Source organism: Camelus bactrianus, chromosome 8 (genome assembly GCF_048773025.1).
Source record: "Camelus bactrianus isolate YW-2024 breed Bactrian camel chromosome 8, ASM4877302v1, whole genome shotgun sequence".
In the NCBI taxonomy this organism is placed as follows: domain Eukaryota; kingdom Metazoa; phylum Chordata; class Mammalia; order Artiodactyla; family Camelidae; genus Camelus; species Camelus bactrianus.
The window spans coordinates 6,429,794-6,452,357 of NC_133546.1; the positions used below are offsets into that span (position 1 = coordinate 6,429,794).

Sequence of the window (22,564 nt, forward strand, 5' to 3'; positions counted from 1 at the left end):
GGTAGATCAGGGTAGGAGCCAAGTCACAGCCCTTGATAGAAGCCCACACCCCCTCCCTGGTCCCTGGGAACACATCACCGACCCTGGCAGGAGGGGCTGTGCAACTGTGACTAAGGGGTGGTTATCCTAGATGATCCAAGTGGCCAAATCTAATCGCATGGGCCCTGGAAGGAAAGAGCCTTCCCCAGATGAAGTCAGAGAGATGGGCGGAAGAGGGGGCAGGGGAGAGGCAAGCGAGGGAAAGAGTCCAGTACAAGTGCAGACCAGGTCTGCCCGTGGGCCACAGCTTACCAACCCCTGCTGCAGACTGCAGTCCACTTACCCTACTGAGATATTTGCCATCACTTCTGCCACCTTTTTTTGCACTTTCTTTCTCTATAAATTTCTGTGCTTTCATTTCTTGCCTTCCTGTTGATTTTTTTGTTTGCTTTTTCCATTTATTTTGTTTTCACTTGTTTAGCAGCAAAACATTTTCTCTTTACTTTTACCAGTTACCCTAGAAATTTAAACATATATTCATGTAACAGAATCTAATGACCCTCAGCCTAAATAATGCAAGCACCTTAGAACTATGTAATTCTCTCACATGATATTCTTGGCCATCATTTTAGTTTCACCTCGATTTTTTTAAAACAAAAAATGATCATTATTTTGAGTTTTATGTAGTCAGTGTTGGCTTTGACTTGTACATTATCCTTTGCTTTGCTCACAGTCTTTTCTTGCCACTCAGGTCTCCCTTTTGGAATTGATCCTATTTGGGTGTTCTGTTAGTGAAGGTCTTTTGATGAGAAATACTCTGTTTTTTATGTCTGAAAGTGTTTTTATTGATGCTCATTTTTGAAAATTAATTCTGCTTAGATAGAATTCTAAGCAGGCTGGTATTTTCTTTCAATACTTTGAAGATATTATACTGCGACCTGCTAGTATCCATGTGTTAGGAATCAGCTGTCAGAATAATTGTAGCTTCTTTGTAGATAGTCTGTGTTTACTTTGTCACTCTCTTTAAGTACCGTTTCAACCTCATGCTCTCTGTCATCTCCTAAAACCCTAGAGAAGTTTTGTACCTTCTCACTCAATCCCCCCAACCCTCAATCTCCTTTTCACGTTCTTCATTTTTTGCTTTCTGATCTGCAGTCTATGTAATTTCTTCAGCTCCATCTTCCAATTCACAAACTCTCCCTTCATTTTTATCTAATTTGCTATGTAATTCATCTACTGAGTTTCTAATTTTAATCATTAGTTGTTTGTGTCCAGAAAAATAGACAAAACAAAGAAGTGTGTTTCTTTTTCAAATCTGCCTGGTTAATTATGGCATGCTCTTACTCTTTTATCATACTTTCCATACTTTCTTTTTATTTCTTTAAAGATATCAAACATGTGTATTTTGAACTCTACATCTGATTATACCAGTGTCCACAACATTTGCTGGTCAGATTCTGCAGTTTTGTATTTCTGCCATTTTCACTCATGGTAGCTTGTTTTCTCTTGTATTGGTGACTTTTTCATTGTGATCCCAGTTTTCCTGGAATTTCCTTTGTGTGATTCTTTTTGAGGTTTGGCTTTGTAAATGCATTACTCTACAGAAAATATTTTTGCATCAGCCATTTTCTTAGGTATACTGCCAAGCTTGGAGTAGTTCAAATTAACTGTTTGGCATGAGTTATTTTTTAAGATAATCAGGTAGTCTGAATTCTTTTCACAAACCCTTGTGCATGAGACTTGGTGGCTGAGAATTCTCAGAGAAACTTTGTCTCCCCAACATGCCCCACCAGAGGACCAAAGTTGAGACTGGCACGTATTTTTAATCAACTCTTTATCCATTCTCTCTTCTGGGAGGATTTTGCCACCTTATTCATCAGCTGAGGATGGCAGTGCTTAGGAGTCTAGGTCCCCTGTGTGTAATGGGGAAGTTGATTCCACCTTCCACCCGTCTGTGGCCTAGGTTTCATCTCTGCAAAGACCAGAGACTAAGACAATAGCCCCGTAGCAAACACCAGATTCCTCCCTCCCTTTATTAGCAGGTTTTTCTCTTTCTTATTCTAGCCTTCAGGGATTTTCCTTACTTTCCCATCAGGTCAACCATTTATTAAGCAAAGAATTTTCTTCTATCATTTTTAGGTGTATAGACCTGTGAGAAACTACACTTAGCATGCAGCCTGCCATATTGCTGGAAAGTGGCATTTTCAAATTAGTCTTTGCCAAGTAAAATTATATATTTCTCTGATCTGTATGCCCCCAGTAAGCAGTTTTAAACCCATTTTAAGTTGCTAAGGAGTTCCTGGACCTTAAAAAGAAAAGCATGTGACATAGGGTCAGGGGAAGTATTTGCTATGTTCACTGAGAGTTACGACCACATGTGACTCTGAGCTGATTGGAAGACGTGTACTTAAAATACAAACCTACTTCCTAAATCTTGCTGTGGTTCTTATTAATCACAGCTTTATCACTGGGCTCTCAGCCATGAATGGTCTTTATGTTGTCCCAGAGCCAAAGGAAGTTCTCAGTGAACTACGGTTGCTTTTTAATGTTAAATTGACTCTGCTCTGTTCTAACAAAATGGTCACAAATCATATGACATCCTCTTAGCTATAAAGGAAGTTTCCTTTGTAAATGGGATGGTTGATTAACAGAAAGAAATAGGTTTCACCTTGATGACCACCATTAGGGACACAGCCCATGTGCCCCTGCCAGTTCACGGGGTCCTTACTCCAGACGACTGTCAGGTTGACGCCTTCGTGGGTTGTGTCAGGTGTCTGTTCATTCACCCAGCTGACATGTACTGAGTGCCTGCTGGGTACCAGGCACTGTGCCGGACCCTGGAGACACAAGGAAGACACAAACATGATCGTGGCCTTGGATGAATTCACTTCCCACTGGAAATAACAGAAACATTAACATTAATTACCATAAAAACCACTAAATGCTGCAACTTAGCTATAAGCACATTTATTTACCTCATAATACTTCATTCCTAAAGACTGAAAACTAAACATTTCAAAAATACTTAGAATCTGATGATGAAATGATAAAAGTTGGATTCCTATCTGGGGCGAAGGATCTACCCACCAGATTCCACATCTTATGGCCATACCTCCCTGCACCATGGCGTTGGAGGGTGGCCACGGTACTTACAGGATGGTCGTTTCTGAGCATAACCATCCCAGCACCTCTTGCTTTCTCTCTCACCATCTAGAAAACCTGCTAAGAACGACGGTGCTAGGCAGAGTCTGATTCGCAAAGGACAATGCTATGGGCGCTTGGGGATGTGTGAGCATCTCTGGTGTGGGTTTCCATCATTCAGGTTTTCCAAAGGTTTGCATTCGACTGGCCCCGACACTGCTATGTACGAGGTGAGCATCCTCAAACCAGGCATTTAGCCTTCTTACTACTGAGAGGTTTCTTTTGCAAAATAAGTTTAACAATCTGCACAACTGGTATTTCTAGGTTACCATGAGGGTCACCTGAAATAATGGAAATCAAAGTGTAAAACAATAATGTGTTATAAATTTGTAAGTAGTATCAATATTATTACTAAAAAAATCAGACTATTAGAGTATTTCACGTTATTTAATTTCCTCACTAATTTATATTTTAAGTTATTTTTAGTAGTTTCTTAGCCTAAAAATAGCTCTGAGCATGTTTTAAAAGTCATTACAAGTTAATGAAATGACTTGCATGTTTATATTAATTTTAAAGCACTGAAGAAAAGTTTCAAATATCAAAAAGGCCAAGATGGAGGGGTTCTGTTTGGAGTAACATTTTGAAATATATTTCTAGACCACAAAGTTCTTGTACTGAATCCAAAAATGTCTCAATTCTTCCACACAAGTCTTTCCGCGTTGAAGCGAGGGACGAGATTGCAGCGTCTGAACAATTAGGCAGACACAGAATATCTGCTGTGGCTCCTCTTTGTGGTAGGAGTCAGGGATATGCCGTCATATTAGCAAGCATTTTTGAGAGCTTGTGACAGATCCTGAGGTCATTTATTTTATCACTTAACGATGTGTGTCAGATACTTGTTTCAAGTTTTTAAAGAAATTAACCCACTTGTTTCTCAAGACCCTAGTGCACTAGGCATTGTTGATTTCCATCTAGGAGACGGGAACTTTCAAGGATTTAATGAGTTTCCAAAGTCACCCCCCCAGATGGAGTTGGGATTTGAACCCAGGCCCCAGAGCCCAACCTTAACCTCCAGCTGTCCTCGACTCCCGCTGCCACCTTCTCCATCCCGTTGACTTCTGCCCCTGTCCCTTCTGTGACCATATTTGAAGGCCCCCATTTTCCAGGTGCAGGAATGAAAGATAATAAGGTGGAGAAGAAAGTGTAAAAGCCAAGATTCTGCAGTCACACAGGCTCTCCTACGTGTCAGCTTTTGGCAGTTGTTCAGCTTGTCTAATCCTCGATATAAAATAAAAACGAGTGTGCTCACCTGATGACGCATCCAACCAGCGGTGTGGAAGACCGTTTATCACCTTGCCTGCATATTCAGCAGCCAATAGACGTTATTTCTTACAATTATTCAAAATAACAAAAAAGAGGAGCTCAAACTACAAAACTACACAATCTTTTCTTGCCTTGTAAGCACGGACCACATGCCAAGAAAACCACATTGGTGCATGGCCGCGCGTGGCCAGGAGCCATCCACCACTGGTCAAGTGAGTTTCCTTTTGAGTTTCTGGCCAGAAGGCACTTTCATCTCTAAGAATTTCCCGTACAGTGTTTCAAGGAAGCGACATTCATCCCTAACAGGAAGATGTGACATTCAGCTCCTTTTGTCTTATTTACCCAGGTCTACAGCATTGACGAGAGGGCGGCAGAGCAGGCTCGGTGGGAGGAAGCTTCCAGAGAAACAATCAAGAGGACCACCAAGCCCTGCCCTCGCTGCCACGTGCCCGTTGAGAAAAATGGTGAGTCTGGGCTGGGCAGGGAGTGAGGGTTTGGTGAGCTCTTCTTGGGGAGCGTCGTGGCGTGGCTGTGATGGTCAGGAACTCTACGAGGGCTTGCTAGCTGGGTAGTTCAGTGTGGGGACTTTGGGGCCATTGGGCCAGAGTTTGACTCTCAGCTCTCCCATGTCTGGTATCTTAATCCCCTAAGCGGCAAGTCCTCATCTGTAGCCTAGAGACCATGAGAGAAGCTGCTCCACATGGATAGACTCATATGATGTGATGGGCGGTGAAGGCCCCCGGCGCCTGGCCTAGAGGAAGCACTCAGTTCACACTGATTGCCTTTATCATTATGTATGAGTAACACTATTAACACTTTTCATCTGATTTTAAAAAAAGAAGACGCTGGGGAAACGTCCCCGTCCAGCACTTCCCCAGAGTGCCGTCCACAGTGCTCCGGGATCCAGACACACTCACCGGGGGAATGGGGGACATCACCACGTCAAACACGTTTGGCAGTTGGTCCCCACTCTGTCCCCTCCTGGATGCTAACAACACAAACAACTACCTTGTATGGCGCACTTACTAAATGCTGGTTCCAAGTTCTCTCCGAGCGTCAGATCACTGACTCGCAGAAACCAAGCAAGGAAGCTACTATTACCTCCCCATTCATAACATCCGTGAAAGCATCGCAGCATTCCCTCTGTCAAGAAATCTGTTTAATTTTGTCCAACCAATTGGTTCGCGATGTTTTTTGGGCCCTGAAATTCGTTTTTTCCATCTCAGCGATTCGTGTCCCCTTGAACACGGGAACACACTCTGGGCTCCGGGTTCCCTCTCCCTGGTGTGGGCGAGCTAGTGCCTTATGTCGTGGTGACGCTTGGCTCCTTCAGGAAACCACCCTGCACATGAATGCGGTTTTGAATAGGACATGTGCTTTCGCCTTCTATCAACTCCTCTCTCAATGTTAAGAATGTGAAGCGACAGCTTGGAGATGCCTCTGGATTAAATGACACTGACCCTGGTAAAGGGTCCCGGGAGCCCACCTACACCTGCTGCTTGGAGCAGGTTTACAGGCTGAGAGACACCAGCATCCGCATCCTAGTGGCTCGCCCTGGGGACACTCTAAACCCTGGGCGACGTCTCACAAGAAGCCGGGGCTCCCTCCAGCTACCTGCAGTCACTCACCCCCTCCTCGTATCCTGGAGCCACCACGGCTGTGGGGAGACTTGCAGGAGCCCCTGCCGGAAGGACTCCCCTCCCAGCTCCGGCCTCCAGAGCCAAGTCGCCCCTGTGCTGCACTGGGGGACATCGAGGGGGGACTCTGGTGACACGTCCACGCTCGTGGCTGTGGGTTCCCCCCCGTCCACCCCACCCCCTGCTCTGACAGCCGCTCTGTGATGATGTGGTCTGTGGGCCATTGCTGTGCACCCTCCCTCACTTCAGCATCACCTGAAGCCCAGCTCCAGCCCGTGTTCCAGGTGTTCCTTTGCACTGCCCCCTCCACAGCGGCCCTGACAGCAGCCAGCCAGCGGGGCACCGCGCCATCCACCTGAAAGCCATCACCGCCCTGCGCCCAGAGTCCTTCCCAAACGTGTGGCGCGTCAGTGTGTGTGCAGGGGGTCGGCAGCATCAGCACCGAGGAGAAACAGAAGGAAGCACAGGCACCGCTCTTCCCAGGTTCTCTTCACTGGACCCTCGTGACACCCCAGGCTGTGGGTGCTGAGAGCAGGCTCACTGTGGAGTGAAGCCCCACACACCATCCCGTGACAGCCCTCAAGGCTCTCTCCCCAGCTGCATCCTTTAAGTCTTCATTAATACAAACCAGGGAGTGCAGTGACACATCCGGGAGCAGCAGCAACAGGCTGAGTCCCCAGCTTGGCTTCAGTGGTCCCCTGGGGGAGAAAAAGAGATTTACCCGATGAGTCATTGCTATCCCTCCGCGCACTGGAACGTTCTGGAAAACGCGGCGGGCTGGCCCGCACGTCTGAAGAGAAGACGTGAATGGAGTCAGAGGAAAGAGCCCTCCTGGTCCTCACTGGTGGAGCCGCACTGCATACGCGACCGGAAGAGGAAGCTGCAGAGGCCTGTCACAGGAGAGGCTGCGCAAGGTGGATCCCATGGGCCAGGGTTCTATCTCATGGGTCCTTAAAGGATGCAGATGAAACAGTAAGAGGCCATTTTGCTATTATCAGAGGTCAGGAACCTTGTCTGTCTATCCCCTGGGCCCCAAAGAGTGCCTGATATATAAATATTTGTTGAGTTTAAACGTCACTGGTAAAGGAGAGAGACACATAAACAGATAATCCTATAAAATATGATGGAGAAAGCAAGCACAGAGACCTGGGAGGAGTCGAGAGACGGCGTCCTGACAGAAATGATGCCCGAGCCGAGACTGAGCGTCGGTGTGATCAGCCCGGCAAGGACGCGGGACAGAGCCCTCCAGGCAGACGGCACGTGCAGAGACAGGGAATATGAACCGTCAACTCCAGGCTGCGCCAGAGGCCCAGCTGTTTGGATTCCAGGGTGAGGATACAGGAGCAGTGCCTGAAGGCTGGAGCGTAGGGCCCTGAGTGACATGAAGAACTTGGACTTGATTCTGCGAGACAAGGAGCCCTTAGATCCGCCTTGAGTCAGACCACACCTGCCACCCAGAAGATGGACTTGAAGGGGTCAAGGGATTCAGGACTATGGAAAGGCTTCCTAATCTGGTTCTTTCTTTGAAACATTGTGATGTACTATACGTGGAAAGCACCGACTTTTCACCTCTAGATTTTTTAACCTATGAGCTGAAAAGCTGAAACTTTCAGCTTATTAGTGACTGTCTGAGCTGTTCTAAAATATTTCACTGCAACCGAGACAGACATAGGCGCCATCGCGAGAAGAGCTAACTTCGTTACCTAGCTCTCAACCGAAATTCATGGCCTGTTTCACACATAGCAGAATCCCAGACAAAGTAGTACTTCCTTCAGCAAAGCTGTGATGATGAGGAGAATTATTTCCTTTTAAACTCAGGCCAAGCCTTGGCGTCGCCTCCTGTAACGCCCTTCACTCGCCGCGAGTCCCTCCTTCGCTTCCGCCCCAGACGGATGAGACCCAGCTGCACCCTCTGCTCCGGGTGTCTGCTCACTCGCACTTGCCCTCGGGCCGGTCCAGGGCTTCCGCCCTTTCATTCAACCCACTGGGAGAGCCGCCGTGCGGCCACGGTGCTGACCGCGCCCAGGCTGGGCTTTCCATGGTTGGAGCCTCCGTCAGGAGACAGAATTCTCTAAGAGGGAAGCCAGATTTTCTCCATGTAAATGTCCACAAATTAGTGTGGCATCATCAGCAGCCTCTTGCTAGCATTTATTTTTCAGCCACCGAAGCGTCCAGCATTGGAGTCCCCGGCGCTTCTCTGTACCACGGGGTCTGGTGTATCCCTTCCGTGTAACAAGCCAGGAAGGAAAGAAAGTCGCCAACATGAACACCCCCTCTTCCTGTTCCCTTTCTTCTCATTGTACTGTGTGTTATGAGTCTAGTTTCTGTGATAAAATGTTACTAGTTAATGCTAGTATTCCGGATCCCTAAAGACTTCGATATAATAGGAAAACATTCTCAAGTTTCATTCAGCCTCACTTTGTTTCCCCCCACGGAACAAACCCCTTTATTTTCAAAGGGTCTCACGTGGGCATGTGTTCTCTCAGTGCCAATATTTCAGGACCTTCATCGGTGAGCTAAGCACCAGCCTCACTTCAACATTTCATTGAATTTGAATGAACCGCTTAAGTGTCCTTTACGACATACCAGAGAAACTGAAGTGGTTATACTGTGCTAAGCTATTTATTATGTTACTCACATCAGCAGTGCACCGCCATTAAATATGTGTTGGAAATTACCCAGTCCAGTAATTGTGTAATCCCACTTGGGAAATACTAAGATAGAAGTATCTTAAGTGAGTTTTTTCCCTTTGTTTTCCACGTATTTATCATTGTTAATGATTTTTAAAGCAAACCAAGAAGAAGGAGAAATGTATGGAATTTTAAATGCCCTTAAGCGATCCTAAAACGAATGCCTTTAGTTACATAGTCATAAATATTTCATATTAGTGCAAGTTCTCATGCCAGGATTCTAATATAAATATGAGACAGTGCTGAAGCAATCGCCTGGAAAATTTGGCCAGAAAAAATGACTTCACAAGACAATTGGTAAAATGGAATAATGAAGCACATGAATGCTATATAGGATTCTGGTAAAGAAATGGCTTTTGCCTGGATTATCGGGGAAACTCGGCCACGAACAGTTCTCTACTGTAACTTGGTACAAATAACTCTCTTCACTTCACGGCAGACTTGGTGTCTGATCCCCAGAAGCAAACGGTGAACGTGTTTAACAAATGGGAGAGGTAAGGAACCCCAGACAAGTCCCCAAATGAGGGGGTTTCATCTCATGCTGGGAATGCCTGTTCCATGGAAGGAAGCATTAGAGTCACACAGACTGTGGTTAAACCTCCAACTTCACACCTGAAAGTACTTGACCTTGAGAAAATTCAAGAACCAAGTAATACTTTGATCACACAAGGTGCTTCTGAGGAGTAAATGAGATGATATGTGGGGAGTACCCAGGATTACTCATTAGTTTCTCTCTATCCTCATCTTAAATAAAATGTTGAATAGCCGGAAGGAATGTATTCACTATAAGATGCTTTTAGGCCTGCTGTCCTGTCTTACGAATTTTTTCAAGCCAAGTTAACACTAAAGAAATGATTAAAAATTACTCATACTATATATTGACATTATTACATATTACATATTAAATTGCTAAACATGATATATATTTTAAATATTTAATATATATTTAAATAAGGAATTGACCCCTGTCTGTGAAACACAAAGTGTTTGTCTCTAAATCCCACCTCAGGAGACGTCAGTAAACTCAGATTCACAAATAAAACCTGCCCTCAATGAAAGTGATGTGCTTCACTCATTTCTTTTCTTTCCTTTATATGGTATTTATAATTAGAGTTTATATACAATGTTGTGTTAGTTTCTGACGTACAACATAGTGATTTCATTATATATATGTATATATTCTTTTTCATTATAGGTTATTATAAATTACTGAATATAGTTCCCTGTGCTGTACAGTAGGACCTTGTTGTTTATCTATTTTGTTTATACTAGTTTGTATCTGCTAACCCCAAACTCCTAATTTATCCCTCCTCTCCTTTGTCCTTTAGTAACCACAGTTTGTTTTCTATGTCTGAGTCAACTTCACTCATTTCTTAATGAATGTCACAACTTTGGAACCTCCTGGTGGGCTTTCTGATTTGTTTCCCTCAGTTCAGATCCTGCCCTCGGCTTGCTTGCGATAATTCCCTTAGAAAGTCACCTCTAGAATGGCATGTTGGCGTGTGGGATCGAGCGTCTCCCGGGTGCTGATCCGTGTCCTCTGTCTGCCCGCAGGAGGATGCATGCACATGAAGTGCCCGCAGCCCCAGTGCCAGCTCGAGTGGTGCTGGCACTGCGGCGGGGAGTGGACCCGCGCCTGCATGGGGGACCACTGGTTCGACGTGTAGCAGGAGCAGCGCCACGCGGGCAGCACCCAGCATCCTCCTGTCCCTGCTCCTCTTCCTTTCTCTAAACACACGCACACAGTCACATACACTCACATACATGCACACACGCATGCACACACACGTGCACATGCACGTACGCACGCACACATGCACACAAGCACTTCAAGTTCTTTCCAACGTCACACAAAGTCATGGGAGAAGCTTCTGGAACCCCTTCCCTTGTGCCCATAAGAAACAGCAGAGCTAATGGTGAGACCAGCAGGAAGTATCCTGTGGCCTCAGTGACACAAACACCAGAGCACAGCTGACAGTGTAGTTCGCCTTTTGGAGAGATTCTTGAGTGAGTTCAAGTCAGGCTGGGTAAATACATAGAGATTTCTCAGGTTCAGTTACCTACCCTTTACCTTCACCCAATATTGGGAAGAAGCCCTTGGTGAGGGGAGGAATCGTTTCGAGGGACTGTTGTCACTGGTTCTCTGTGAGACCGAATGCGGGAGATTCTGGGAACTCTAATCATGGCATGAAGAGCAGTGCTCTGACTAAAACCGTCAGAGAGCATCTATTCTCAAAGAACCACAGGCAATAATAGTCAAACCTACGTGTTTCTCCCCAAGAATTGTATCTTTATGTACTGCGTTAGTGACACATCAACTATGCACAAATCAGCTTGTCAACTAAGTGAGCAATTAGGAAAGTTAAGTTGAATATTGAGTGTTCAAATTTATAGGGAAGAAATCAGAACTTGGTGTGCTTTCATCCCATTTAATTACATGCAACTTTAGAAAGAAATTGTTTTTCTGAAAATATGACAACATCTAGAATTTGATTTTAAACCATCATTTTGAGCTTGGAAAATACACTCACACATCCGGCGTCACTATAAATTTAATGAACAAGGTGCCTGTAAAGGGCACTTGCAGACATGATTTCATGATGATTCTCAGTGCTAACAAGCATGCTGCTTATTAAAGCAGAATCTTTAAAGAAGGAGCGTTTCCAGGACCACCAGAATGAAAACATGCCTGTGGGAAAGCTTGTGCCTTCTGCACCCCAGCAGGTCACTCAGGGCTCTTTTCTCTAGGACGGTAACTCGCACTAGAACACTTCCTCACGTTGCCATGGATTGAATTGGATTGCTGCTCAAGTTTTCATCGCTTTTTTTTTTTTTTTGAGGCATTCGCAACACATCAAAAAGAGATGTGTTTACACTAAATGCAGCAAACCTCATTCTCTCAGCACAGTGTGTGGATTGAAAAGTGTAACCAAGGTCCTTTGTTCTCACTGTCCACCTTCTCAGGAAGACCATGGCCAGCACTGAGGGTGTAAGGACTTTCACTAGAGCATGGGGTTTCTTTTGGATTTAGGGACCCTGGGAATTATGAAATCAGCAGTGGACCTTCTGTTCATAGATGTAGCACCAGAAATCCTTTCTGGGAGGAGAGAGGGAATGACCTCAGCAAATTTGCCCTGGACATCTGCCCCTCTGTCCCTAACCATCCAGCCAGGGACCGTCCCTCCTCTCCCCCTTCCTCAGAGGAGCCGCAGCTGGAACAAGATGGTGGAGGGGGGTGGCTCTTCAATAGGAACAGCCTCACGTGGCTTCACTCAGAAAATCCAACCCCAAACATGGCCCCAAGGCTGCCAGACCCCTGTCAAGGAGCCTACAGATGGTACAGAGATGTTGGAGAGCTGGTGTCCTGAGTGAGGGAAAGGCAGGTCACCAGGCTGGAGCCCCCACATGCCAGGGACCGGCATCCGCGCTCAGCCTGGAACCCACTCAGACTCTGACTGCACGTTTCCCACAGTCCCAGCAAGTAGCATCTCCTTACGCTGCCCGGGGTACAATCAGACGGTTCCCTGTGACGTGGGGAGCCCCCTGCGTTTCACCCCCTGCCTCGCTTTGGGGTGTAACGACGTCGCTGTTACTGCCTCCTTCCCCGTCTGCCTGGCGCGTGGGCCTGAGCAAGGTCTGCCCCCTCTCCTCCAGGCAGCAGGAGGCCTAGTCTCTGCGCCTTTCCTGGTGGTAGTCTTGTTTTTTTTCAAGATAGAATACTGATTCTTAAAGAAACAAGGGTCGCTATCAATGAGCGTGACCCACAAGCCACTATAAATGAACTCATCTGAGCACTGGACGATGTCACAAAATGTGAATCTGTCGAAAGAACAGAAATAAAGTCTTTGCAGAAGAATATTTTCCTCTGAGGTGTGTAAAGAAGCACTTGACAACGATGTCTAAGATTGTACTCAAATCGTCAATAAAAGCGTCAAAAGAGCTTCTGAGTCCATCGTTGAGGCTATGTTGTCAGTCACTGACGGAGGTGCAGGAGGGATGCCCTGGTGGCCGGAAGGCATGGCCCGGTGAGGCCGTGGCCTTTGCGCCTCTGTCTTGAGCTCCAGGTTCACCCTGGTGGGTTTTTTTCTGAGATAAAGTAGTTTCTTTAGTGCTACCAAATTTAGAAGGGCTCTAAAAAGCAAACCATCATTTAAAAATCTGCCGGTTGCTTTCCCGACATCTCAGCAAACTTTCTAATAACTGTTTAAAACAGAAGTTTGAGCCAGGAGAGACCAAGGACTTTCTGTGTAACATGGCCTCAGAAACGGTGGGCGCCTGCATCGCTCTCAGCGTGGGTGTGCTGGCTTTGGGGCTGTGTTGGTGGCGGCTATTGTTCATTTCACAGTGAGTCCATTTCTGAGGGGTCTGGAACGTTCCTGGAGAGCTCCTCTACTTAGCTTAAGCAAGCAGCACACCCCGAGGGCCCCTCGGTGCCCCACACCTCGGGAAATAAATACCATGTTTCTAGGAAAGATGACAGAAAAAGCGGGAGAGTGGGCGACCCCACCACCTCCCTGTGTGTGAGCCTCTGGAACATTCACGGCGTCCGCCTCGTGGGTGTGGCGTGAGGACGGAGTGGATCCATCACACACAGCCCCTTGGAGCAATGCCTCGCACCGGGAAGCGCTGAGCGGTCCTTACTGTTAATCGATGAACCAGTCAGTGGAGGCCACTATACAAACTAACAAAAAGCACAAAGCGAGTACAGATTAACTGCCAGTGCGGGAACGTGCCCATGCGTGTCCTTTCACAGAGCGAGCGGTTTCACGGTGGAGGCGGGGTCTGGCTCCTGGTGGTGTCAGTGTGTTGGATGAGCTTCTCCACGGACCCAGTTTTCCTATAAAGGCAAGTTGCCAGCTGTGTTTGAGAGGCTTGGAGGGACAAGATCCCGCTGCTCTGCAGAAACTCCAGGGTGGACAGGAAAGCGCTGACATTGTGGGTGGAAGTGAACAGGCAGGGGCGTGGAATGCTGACTCAGGAGGCAGCAGACCTGGGGGAGCCCACAGCGCCGTGTGGTGGTGCATGTATCGCACCACCACATCCCCTTGCCAGGCCACTTCTGATACCACGGAGAGTATCTACGTCAGTTTTTAAAAGAAAACTCTATTTCAAAACAACACCAAGCCTGTCTTCAGATTACCCACTGTGAGTAAACTGTCCAACCACAAATATTTAAAACTTTTCACTGCAGTTTGAATAATCATGCAAAAAAAAAAAAAGATGCAGGGAGTACTTTCTGGGAAGATCATTTGGCCTTCAGATTGGTGGCACTGCCCCAGTAGGACTGTGGTGTTCCCTGATCACATCCTTTGCACAGGCTAAGAGGGTCAACTTTGTCACTGCATCAAGAGGTGACTGGACTCCAGAAGACAGACTAGACTCACACTAATCCAACTCATAAGAGAATGAGATATGGAAGCTAGTGTCCATCCGCAATTTACAATGAGAACCTCACCTCCTGATCTTCACATGTGATTTTCCATCTGCCTAGAATCATTTCTTTGCAACTTTATCCTCCTGAATTTGACTGGCCAATCTTAGGTCTCCATTTAATCCACTTCTCCAGAAACCACTCTCTTACCATCCTGGTCTGCATTAAAGGCCCCTCCCATGTGTTCCCAGAGCTGCACTGCCTCCTACACACATAGCTGTGTGTTTTTCCCAAAACCAACAAATTCCACAATTCTCCAGATACCACTGGATGCCCTACCAGTCAGTTCAACTCTGACACTAGCTACCCGGAGTAAGTGTCAGGATCCACAAGTTAAGGGCTGTCCCACAAGACCATCCCCACTTCATACACCAGTCACAAGTCCCAGTGGGCCACCTATACTTCTGACGGCTTGGCTATAGATCAGGAATTTCCATTACCCACCCTCTGGTTGAATAATTCCCTAGCGTGGCTCACAGAACTCAGGAAAGTGCTCTCCTCACTGCTGCTGGATTGTCACAAAGAATTCAAACCCAAGAACGGCCAAATGGAAGAGATGCACAGGGTGGGCATGGATAGGGATGTGTCCAGCCCTCTGTGGGCACAGCACCCTGCCGGCACCTCCACATGTTCACCAAGTGGGAAGCAATCTGAGCCCAATGGTTTAAGGGTTTTCATGGAGGTTTCCTTAAGGAGACGTGCTTGGTTATAACACTGGTCATTAGTCATTCACTTAATCCCCTGCCCCTTCCCCTCCTTGGATGTCAGGGGTTGGGGCTGAAAGTTGCAACCTTCTAATCACGCCTTGTTCTTTCTGGCAAGCAGCCCCCATCCTGAGATTATGTAGGGCCCCCAACCACGCCGTTTCATTAACACACTCACCACTCCAGAGATTGCAAAGGTTTAAGGAACCATGTGGCAGGAACCAAATATTTATTTCTTATATTTATTTGTATTTATTATAATTTATCCATATTTATATTTCATGATAGCATTTAATGTATACAACTTGAATCCCTTGCCTACCTGTCTCCATCCCCCTAGGAGCAGATAAAGAGAACAGAACTCCTGGACTCACTTTGGTGTCCGGAGTGTCTGGAGCCAAGCCTGCCGCAGGCCAGGCTCTGTAACGAGGGACTGCACGTTGGAGTCCTGAGCAAAACTACCAGGGACGTTAAATCTACCAGCGAAAAGCTTCCTTGTTGAGCCTAGACTCAGAGCTCAGTGGCTCAGCTGCACGATGCCATAGATCAGAGTCCCTGGGGCAGATGACCAATTTCCATTACACAGGTGCATATGGCGTGGACCACAGAATCTTAGCTCAGAGCCCCTGAGATCTGCACTCAAAGACTTCTACCCTTGAACCCCCTGTTACGGCTGCATTGCCCTCCTCCCCTGCCCTGTTGCCCCAGGGGATGGCACCTGTACATTGAAGTGTTCTTGAAAACTCTCCAACTGTGCAAGCAAAGACAAACTCTGTGTACTTCCTTTCCGTAGGTAAGTTGCTCTACCCATGATTCTTGCATTCTTTTCAAACCCAGAGTGACTTTGATGGCATTTTTGAGACATGCTATTCAGCATCAAATCTCTACTCAGCATTCCTTGTGTTGTTATTTTTATTACCAAATAATCATTTGATTATCACATTATAGAAAGTTAAAAAGGCGCAGAGGAAAAATTAAAACCACCATTTAGAAATAATTGTCTTGCACCTTATTAATTTCTACTTAAAGACGTCTCGTGAGCATCTGCTTATGTCAATAGATTTCTAAAATGACAGGTTTTCAGGGCTTCGTTATGGTCAGCTGCAGGCTAATTAAGTTAATGAGCATTTCTTTTAAATTTCCAGAGCTAATTCAAAAGTGTGCTTTTCACATAGTCATTAAGCAGTTCGGATGTGAGAACTATTGTGCAACATGAAAAAGTGTTTGCGTGTAGTGGTAAGTAAAAGGGGGTTTACTACAATTGTATATATACTCTAATTGCAATTACTTTTAAAAAATTAATTCTGAGCAAAAGTGGTTGAAGAATACGCTTTAAAACGCAGTCTGCTGCGGTGATAAGATTATGTGTGAACTGTCACTTACCTCTACCCACTGTTTCTTGGCAGTGCGAGACTATCACTTTATAATGAAAAACAGTTTTTTAATTTCCCATGACAGTTTAAGCTGCCCAAATGGCACACGGCCAAGAAAGGCAGATTTTTCCAATCAACAATTCCGTTCTTGAGTTACCTGAACTTTACTGAACTGATAATGAAACACACTAAAGACACTCGACTGCTTCTTTCAAAGGAATTTTGCCAAATGCATTTGGACCAGGTGGAGTGGGAGGAAAATGAGTTGATGGTATCTCTGGGAAGAGGGGATTCGGCTTCCAGCCCCCAAACACAGGACACGTCTGGGTTTCTCACCAGGGTCTCTCTGCCTGTGGTGGGGTCACCGACCTTCCCGTTCGGCCCGGGACCCAGAGGGTTCCTGCACACAGACTGTCAGGTCGGAAACTGGGGCCGGCTGGGCAAGGAGGGGCGAGTGGTGTCCCGGCCGTGGACCACGCCTGCAGGAGCCGGGCCCCTGGAGCAGCGCGGAGGCCTGGTGGCCTTTGGCTAATGTCACTGCCGATGCCCCTGCTCTCTTGCGGCCAGCCCCTGAGAAATGTCCCCCATCGTCCCTCTAGCCAAACGAATAGAGAGGCCAACGACAACTCGGTCCTGATGCTGCCCCAGGAGCCTGTCCCACTAGGAAGAGTCTCCACTACAACCACAGGAGGCCCTTGATTCTCACCGGGCACCCGGCTCGTGGTGCTGGGGAAGCCCTATGTTCTGAACTGCCTCGGCATTAGCAGATGGCTTTCTTTCCAGGGCCATTTGTCACAGGGACACTCTGAGTTCGTGGTTTCACGTGCGTTCTGTGCGTTGACCACCACTCTCACCAACCTGTTTCCCTGCGGTTGCCTCCGAGTCCCCGCTCCCTCCTGTCCTGCAGGACCCCTTTCTCAGCCAAGCCTGTCCTGGCCACCCCACCTCCAGCTCTTCCCGCCAGCCCTGGCTTGACTTCTCCCCACAGCTCTCACCTGGATCTGAGCAGATTCTCCATTTTACTGATTTCTCTGGTCTTTGCCCGCTTCCCCTGATGGAGCATGAGCTCCATGAAGGCACTTCGTGCTGTGTTTGTCTGTTTAATGAACAGTGGGCACAACCACCGATGACCAGCAGATAACGAGCTCACTCCCACCCCAGCCCCACCCCTGTGCCCGGCTCATTGCCCCCCAGCCTCAAGTCTCCGCACAACCGCCACCTAAGGAGTTATTCGTGACAGTTCCAGCCTCGGGGAGCAGCGCCACTACACCTAGTGCCCTGCACGAGCTATGGTTTGGGAAGACGGCCGCAGTTCCTCTCAACTCAGGCGTCACTGAGAAGTCAGTGTTGTTTACTTTCTGTCTCCTGCCTTTCCCACTTCGTGTTCTGGGCAAAGTCCTTCCATCGCCAGGCGTTTTTCACTCGTTTTGTCTTGGGTTCAGACAACCTTGGCTAATTGGGTCTCCTGGCTGATTCAGCACAAAGTCTCCTGACAGATGTTTTCTTCTCCAATGGAGGTTTCTTCAGAAGTCATTTCATCAAACACGCCTGGGTGCAGCATAATTTAAACAATGACAAAAATGTAAAGACAGAGCTGTGTCTCGGTTTCTCGTGTGAGTGACAAGCCTCAGAGCCCAGAGTCAGGACACGTCCACTGGTCTCAGTATCATTTGTAATCAAGTCACTTTGAGCCAAAGGCCAGGCAGTGAGCGCTGGTTCCCATCATGTCAAGTCAAAGGAAGAAGTGAGAAACAGCAGGCACGCAGCCCCCAGGGAGTCAGGTTTACAGCACAAAAGAGTAGAAAATCGGGAGGTCAGGCCAGAAGAGGTCTGAGAGAGTCTCACCTGGCTTTCCACAGCAGAGCCGATCTAGGTTGTCCGACACTGAAACACGTGCCAGAAAATAGAGTCTTGACCTCGCTGTGCTTATTGCAATTCCTCAACGTTAGAAGTAACCCTGGGAACTCATACATCTTCTGAAGGAATATTTATGTGTAAGTTTAGCGGTCCCTTCAGTTTCACTGCATTTTCTTTCTCTTCTGTCAACTTTACATGAAGTGAAAATTAATATTTAACAAGAGCACATCTAGTAGGACTCACTTTTTAAAGATGAAGCCATATGGATTTGTGTTTCTATCCACACCCACCGGTCCTGTGTCCGTCCGCTCTGCAATGACCAGAATGAGGCTTTGCAGAAGCAACACTGGCTCTGGCGGGCGGTGAGATTTGCGGTGATCTTTCTTTTCCTCTTTGTGCTTTTCTATAGGTGTTGAGTGTTTTCTAACAGGGAGCCATCATATTCATAGAAAAAACAGAAGTCATTACCTAAAAGGGAAAAACCCAACAGAAATCTTCGACCAGAGGCCAGCCTCACTAGTGAGTATGTACGTACTGGGGGTTCTTACTGGGGTTCTTGTGGAGAGTGGGGCCATGCTGTGATGCCCACTTGGGGAGACCCTAAAAGTAGAGAAGTTGGCCGTGTTCAAGGTTCTGTTAAAACTGAATGTCCGTCTGTTGGCCTGAATGTGTCCAAATGGGTCTGATTCATGAGTTAACTGTGCCAGAGCCTCACACACCCAGACAGAGGTGGGAGGGTAGGCAGACCAGGTGATGGTACCTGAGGGCTTCCTGGCATCCTCTTTGATTGGATGATTGTATATAGACTTACAGGCCACAAAGCCTCCTCCAGTTGCTGAATGTCCTTTCCCAGCTGCCTCGTTACATCTCTGCATTAATGCCCGTAAGCTGCACTTCCTAGTGGCTCAGCTTCCTACACACGCATGAGCCAAGTCATTTGCATATGGGCCAGAGCACTGAAGTCCTACGTACACGTCGTAACTGAGATGCGAACATTGTAAATAAAGAACTATGAAGATCGTTTCAGCAGCATATGAAGAGCAGTGCCCACTACAGCCAAGCAAGTCTTAGTCCCAGTAATTTAATGCTATATTAATATCGAGAAACCTGTAAACATAGCATTTCACTACATAGCAAAATTTATAACAAAATAATCTCATATGATGGGAAAAGACATTTTATAAAATAAATGTTCATTATTATTGAACAATAGTTAACTAGAAATTTTTTGTTATCTATTTTTTTATCCAAGCATAGTCAGTTTACAATGTTGTGTCAATTTCCAGTATACAGCATAATGTTTCAGTCGTACATATACGTACATATATTCATTTTCATATTCTTTTCCATTATAGGTTACTACAGGATATTGACTATGGTTCTCTGTTAACTAGAAATTGAAACATGCCCCTAAACTTGGTGAAGCACAAGACTCACTGGTGGGGCACACAGGCGTGCTCATTAAGCTTAATCCTAAAAATAAGAAACATCATTATAGTGACCACTATCGGTTATTCACTCAGAACATACTCTCCCTCCTTTTCCCGAGAGACCTTGATGTTCACTGAGTTATCCACTTCCTTTCAGCCACATGCCTCAGGGGAAGGTGACCGACCAACCTCAAGAAATAAAAGCGTGTACCCAGACGAAACCTTGTACAAGAATGTTCCTGGCAGCTTTGTACCTAAGAGCAAAAGGTAGGAGCGATCCAGTGTCCTCACTGTTGAGCAGATAAAATGTGGTACGTCCATAGCATGGAAGGCTATTTGTCCACAAAAAGAAATGAGATACTGAAACATGTTACAACCTGGATGAACCCTGAGAATGTTATGCCAAAAGAAATAAGCCAGACACAAAAGACCACATATTGTGTGATTCCGTTTATGTGAAGAGTCCAGAAAGGGCAAATCCACAGCGACAGAAAGCCAGGCTGGGCAGGGGGCGGGGGCGGGGATGGGGAACCACTGCTAATGGGGGCGGGGTTTCTTTTCAGGGTGATGGAAATGTTCTAAAGCTGATCTGGGTGATGGGTGCCCAACTCTATAAACAGACTAAAGCCACTGAATTAGCCACTTTAATGGGTGAATTGCATGATGTGTGAATTATATCTCAAAAAAGCTGTTACCAAAAAGGAATAAATGGAAGGTGGAGAAAGAGACAGCGCAAATATGACCTTGATCTCTTGAGGGACTTGGTAGCAGGGGGACAGATAAGGGTCGAGGTAAGCTGTTTAAGATAAGATTATGACCACAGGAGCCAGCACATAGGAGAAAGTGGAAAAGACAGAGTTATGATGGAATGTTCTAGAAGAGAGAAGACTTGATTCACACAGGCTTCCAAGGACTAGCCTTTGCACTGCTCATGCTGCCCCTCCTAAGAAAAGCAGTGTGCCTTTGGAATGAACCAATCTTGGTGCCCAAGTCAGGGCAGACCAGGGTGGACACCGTGCCCGAGGCTACACCTGCCCAAAGGTCACTCCATGTGATGCAACTGGTGAGAAATCTCATGGGATGCGGGAGAGCAGAGTGGCCACTGGATCCTGAAACTGGGCAGCCCCTCCCCTTCCCCTGCCCCACACCCAGGAGAGAGGAAGGACACAGAGAAGGGCTTTGGACCCAGGTTTGGTTGGGTTCAGTTCCCTGGCCCATCCGTGGCAGGCAGCAGTCACTAAACAGCTGTTCCCATGAGGAAGCGCAATTAGCAAACTGACCGACTGCATTGTATGCACATTTCTGGCCCCGAGGGCAGCTGTTCAGAGGTGATCTTTTCCTTTCATCAAACGTGTAGAAATATCAAGTGAGCTCGGCTTCCGGCTACAAATTAAAGCAGTTTTCAGGTTTTCAGTGTTTCAGCCAGTACCTTGAAAATAATTTTCTAACGATTAACCATCCACATTCAAAAGACATGGCAGTCTTGCCTCTCCTAGCTCTCTCCCGAAGTCAGTGAGTGTTCAGGGTAAAAAGTGGGGACACCCACACGGTTCAAGCATGTCTTTGCCCACTAGGCACTCTGCAAACGGAGTTTGACTTTAACTATGTTTGAAAAGAAAACACATGCTCTTGATAAACTGTTTAATGCTCTGTAGTTTGAGTGGCTGGAGTTCCTTAATAAGGCAACACCATTATTCTGCCTACACATGTGCAAATGAACGGATGGATGCAAATGGCAAAAGTTCTTCCCCAATCAGGAAACAAACAAACAAATGCTTGATTCGGGACTTGAAGATCAATGAAATAAGCTTTTAAAACTACCTTTAATGAGTTGGAAAACAGCGAGTTCAGAAACAATTGAGCTAATAAATTATTTCTAGTCCAACAATCTCAGTCACTAAAACTCCCTGGAAGAAAGAGTGGGTTCCTACCAGAGGTGGTGTCAGGGATGTTCAGAAAGAGGAGAGGTGAACAGAGAAGGAACGAACCAGGAGGGCATCCAGGTTACCTGGCGTGGCCTCAGGTGCCTAAAGGGAGAGGCCGCAGGGAACAGAGTGGATGTTTCAGTCTCCCCTGCAACCAAGTCCAGGTCCTGGGTCTCAGAGTCCTATTTCATCCTCACAACAATCGTATACCTGCCACTTTTATTTCTCCCACTGTGTAGATGGGAGAAACGATTTCACAGAGAGGAGCAATTTACCCCAGGCCACCTATGTGGAAGCTGTTTGGAAAAAAAAGAAAAAAAAATGGCAGACCTTGGTAACCAAATAGACATGAGCTACAAAGATGACCCCTGAGCTCAGCACTGAGCAAACCCAGACATGTCAGGAGGCCAGCAGCACCTCATCCACTAGTGAGTAGGACCCACACTCCTCCACAGTGTGCCCAGGCCCTTGAAGACCCGTCCAAAGTCCCCCTTCCAGGCCCACCCGCTTCCAACACTCCCGCACAGTATAGGCTCCCAGCAAACTGGCACCGACAAAACCCAACCAGGCTTCTTCCCCGTCTCTGAAACGTCACAGCGCATCACTCTTCTCTTGTGACTCACACCATATTGTCTTCTGAGATGGCTCTTCACCCTCTCACACTAGGCTGTGACCATGCTGGGGACAAGCACTGAGCATTAATAACCCTAATTACCACCCTAAACCCGACCCACAGCCTAGAACTATCCCTGGTATATAGCAGGCGCCTAATGCTTCCTGAGTGAGAGAGTGAATGCAGGGACGGGGTCTGTGCCCTCCTCTGGCTGCTCCACTTCTACGCTATTCAGTAAAAATGATTGAGAAAGTGTGTTCTGAAAAATACTAAACAGACACACAGACATAGAAAACAAACTTACGGTTACCAAGGGGAAAGGGGGGAAGGATAAATTAGGAGTTTGGGATTACAGATACACATTTCTATATATAAAATAGATTAACAACAAGGACCCACTGTACAGCACAGGGAACTATAGTAGCTTGTAATAACTTATAATGAAAAAGAATATATATGTG

At 46.7% G+C, this 22,564-nt stretch overlaps 1 protein-coding gene across 3 annotated transcripts in view; it reads left to right on the forward strand.

Annotated features, from left to right (window-relative positions):
* Positions 1-12,720, forward strand: part of PRKN (parkin RBR E3 ubiquitin protein ligase) — a 1,163,425-nt gene extending 1,150,705 nt beyond the window's left edge. For all 3 annotated transcript variants that reach the window (XM_074368037.1, XM_074368038.1, XM_074368036.1), the window contains 2 exons: positions 4,790-4,907; positions 10,325-12,720. In XM_074368037.1, coding sequence (XP_074224138.1) covers positions 4,790-4,907; positions 10,325-10,437 — 231 coding nt within the window. In that variant the 3' untranslated portion in view covers positions 10,438-12,720. The remainder of the gene's footprint in view (positions 1-4,789; positions 4,908-10,324) is intronic.
* The last annotated feature ends 9,844 nt before the right edge of the window (positions 12,721-22,564 follow it).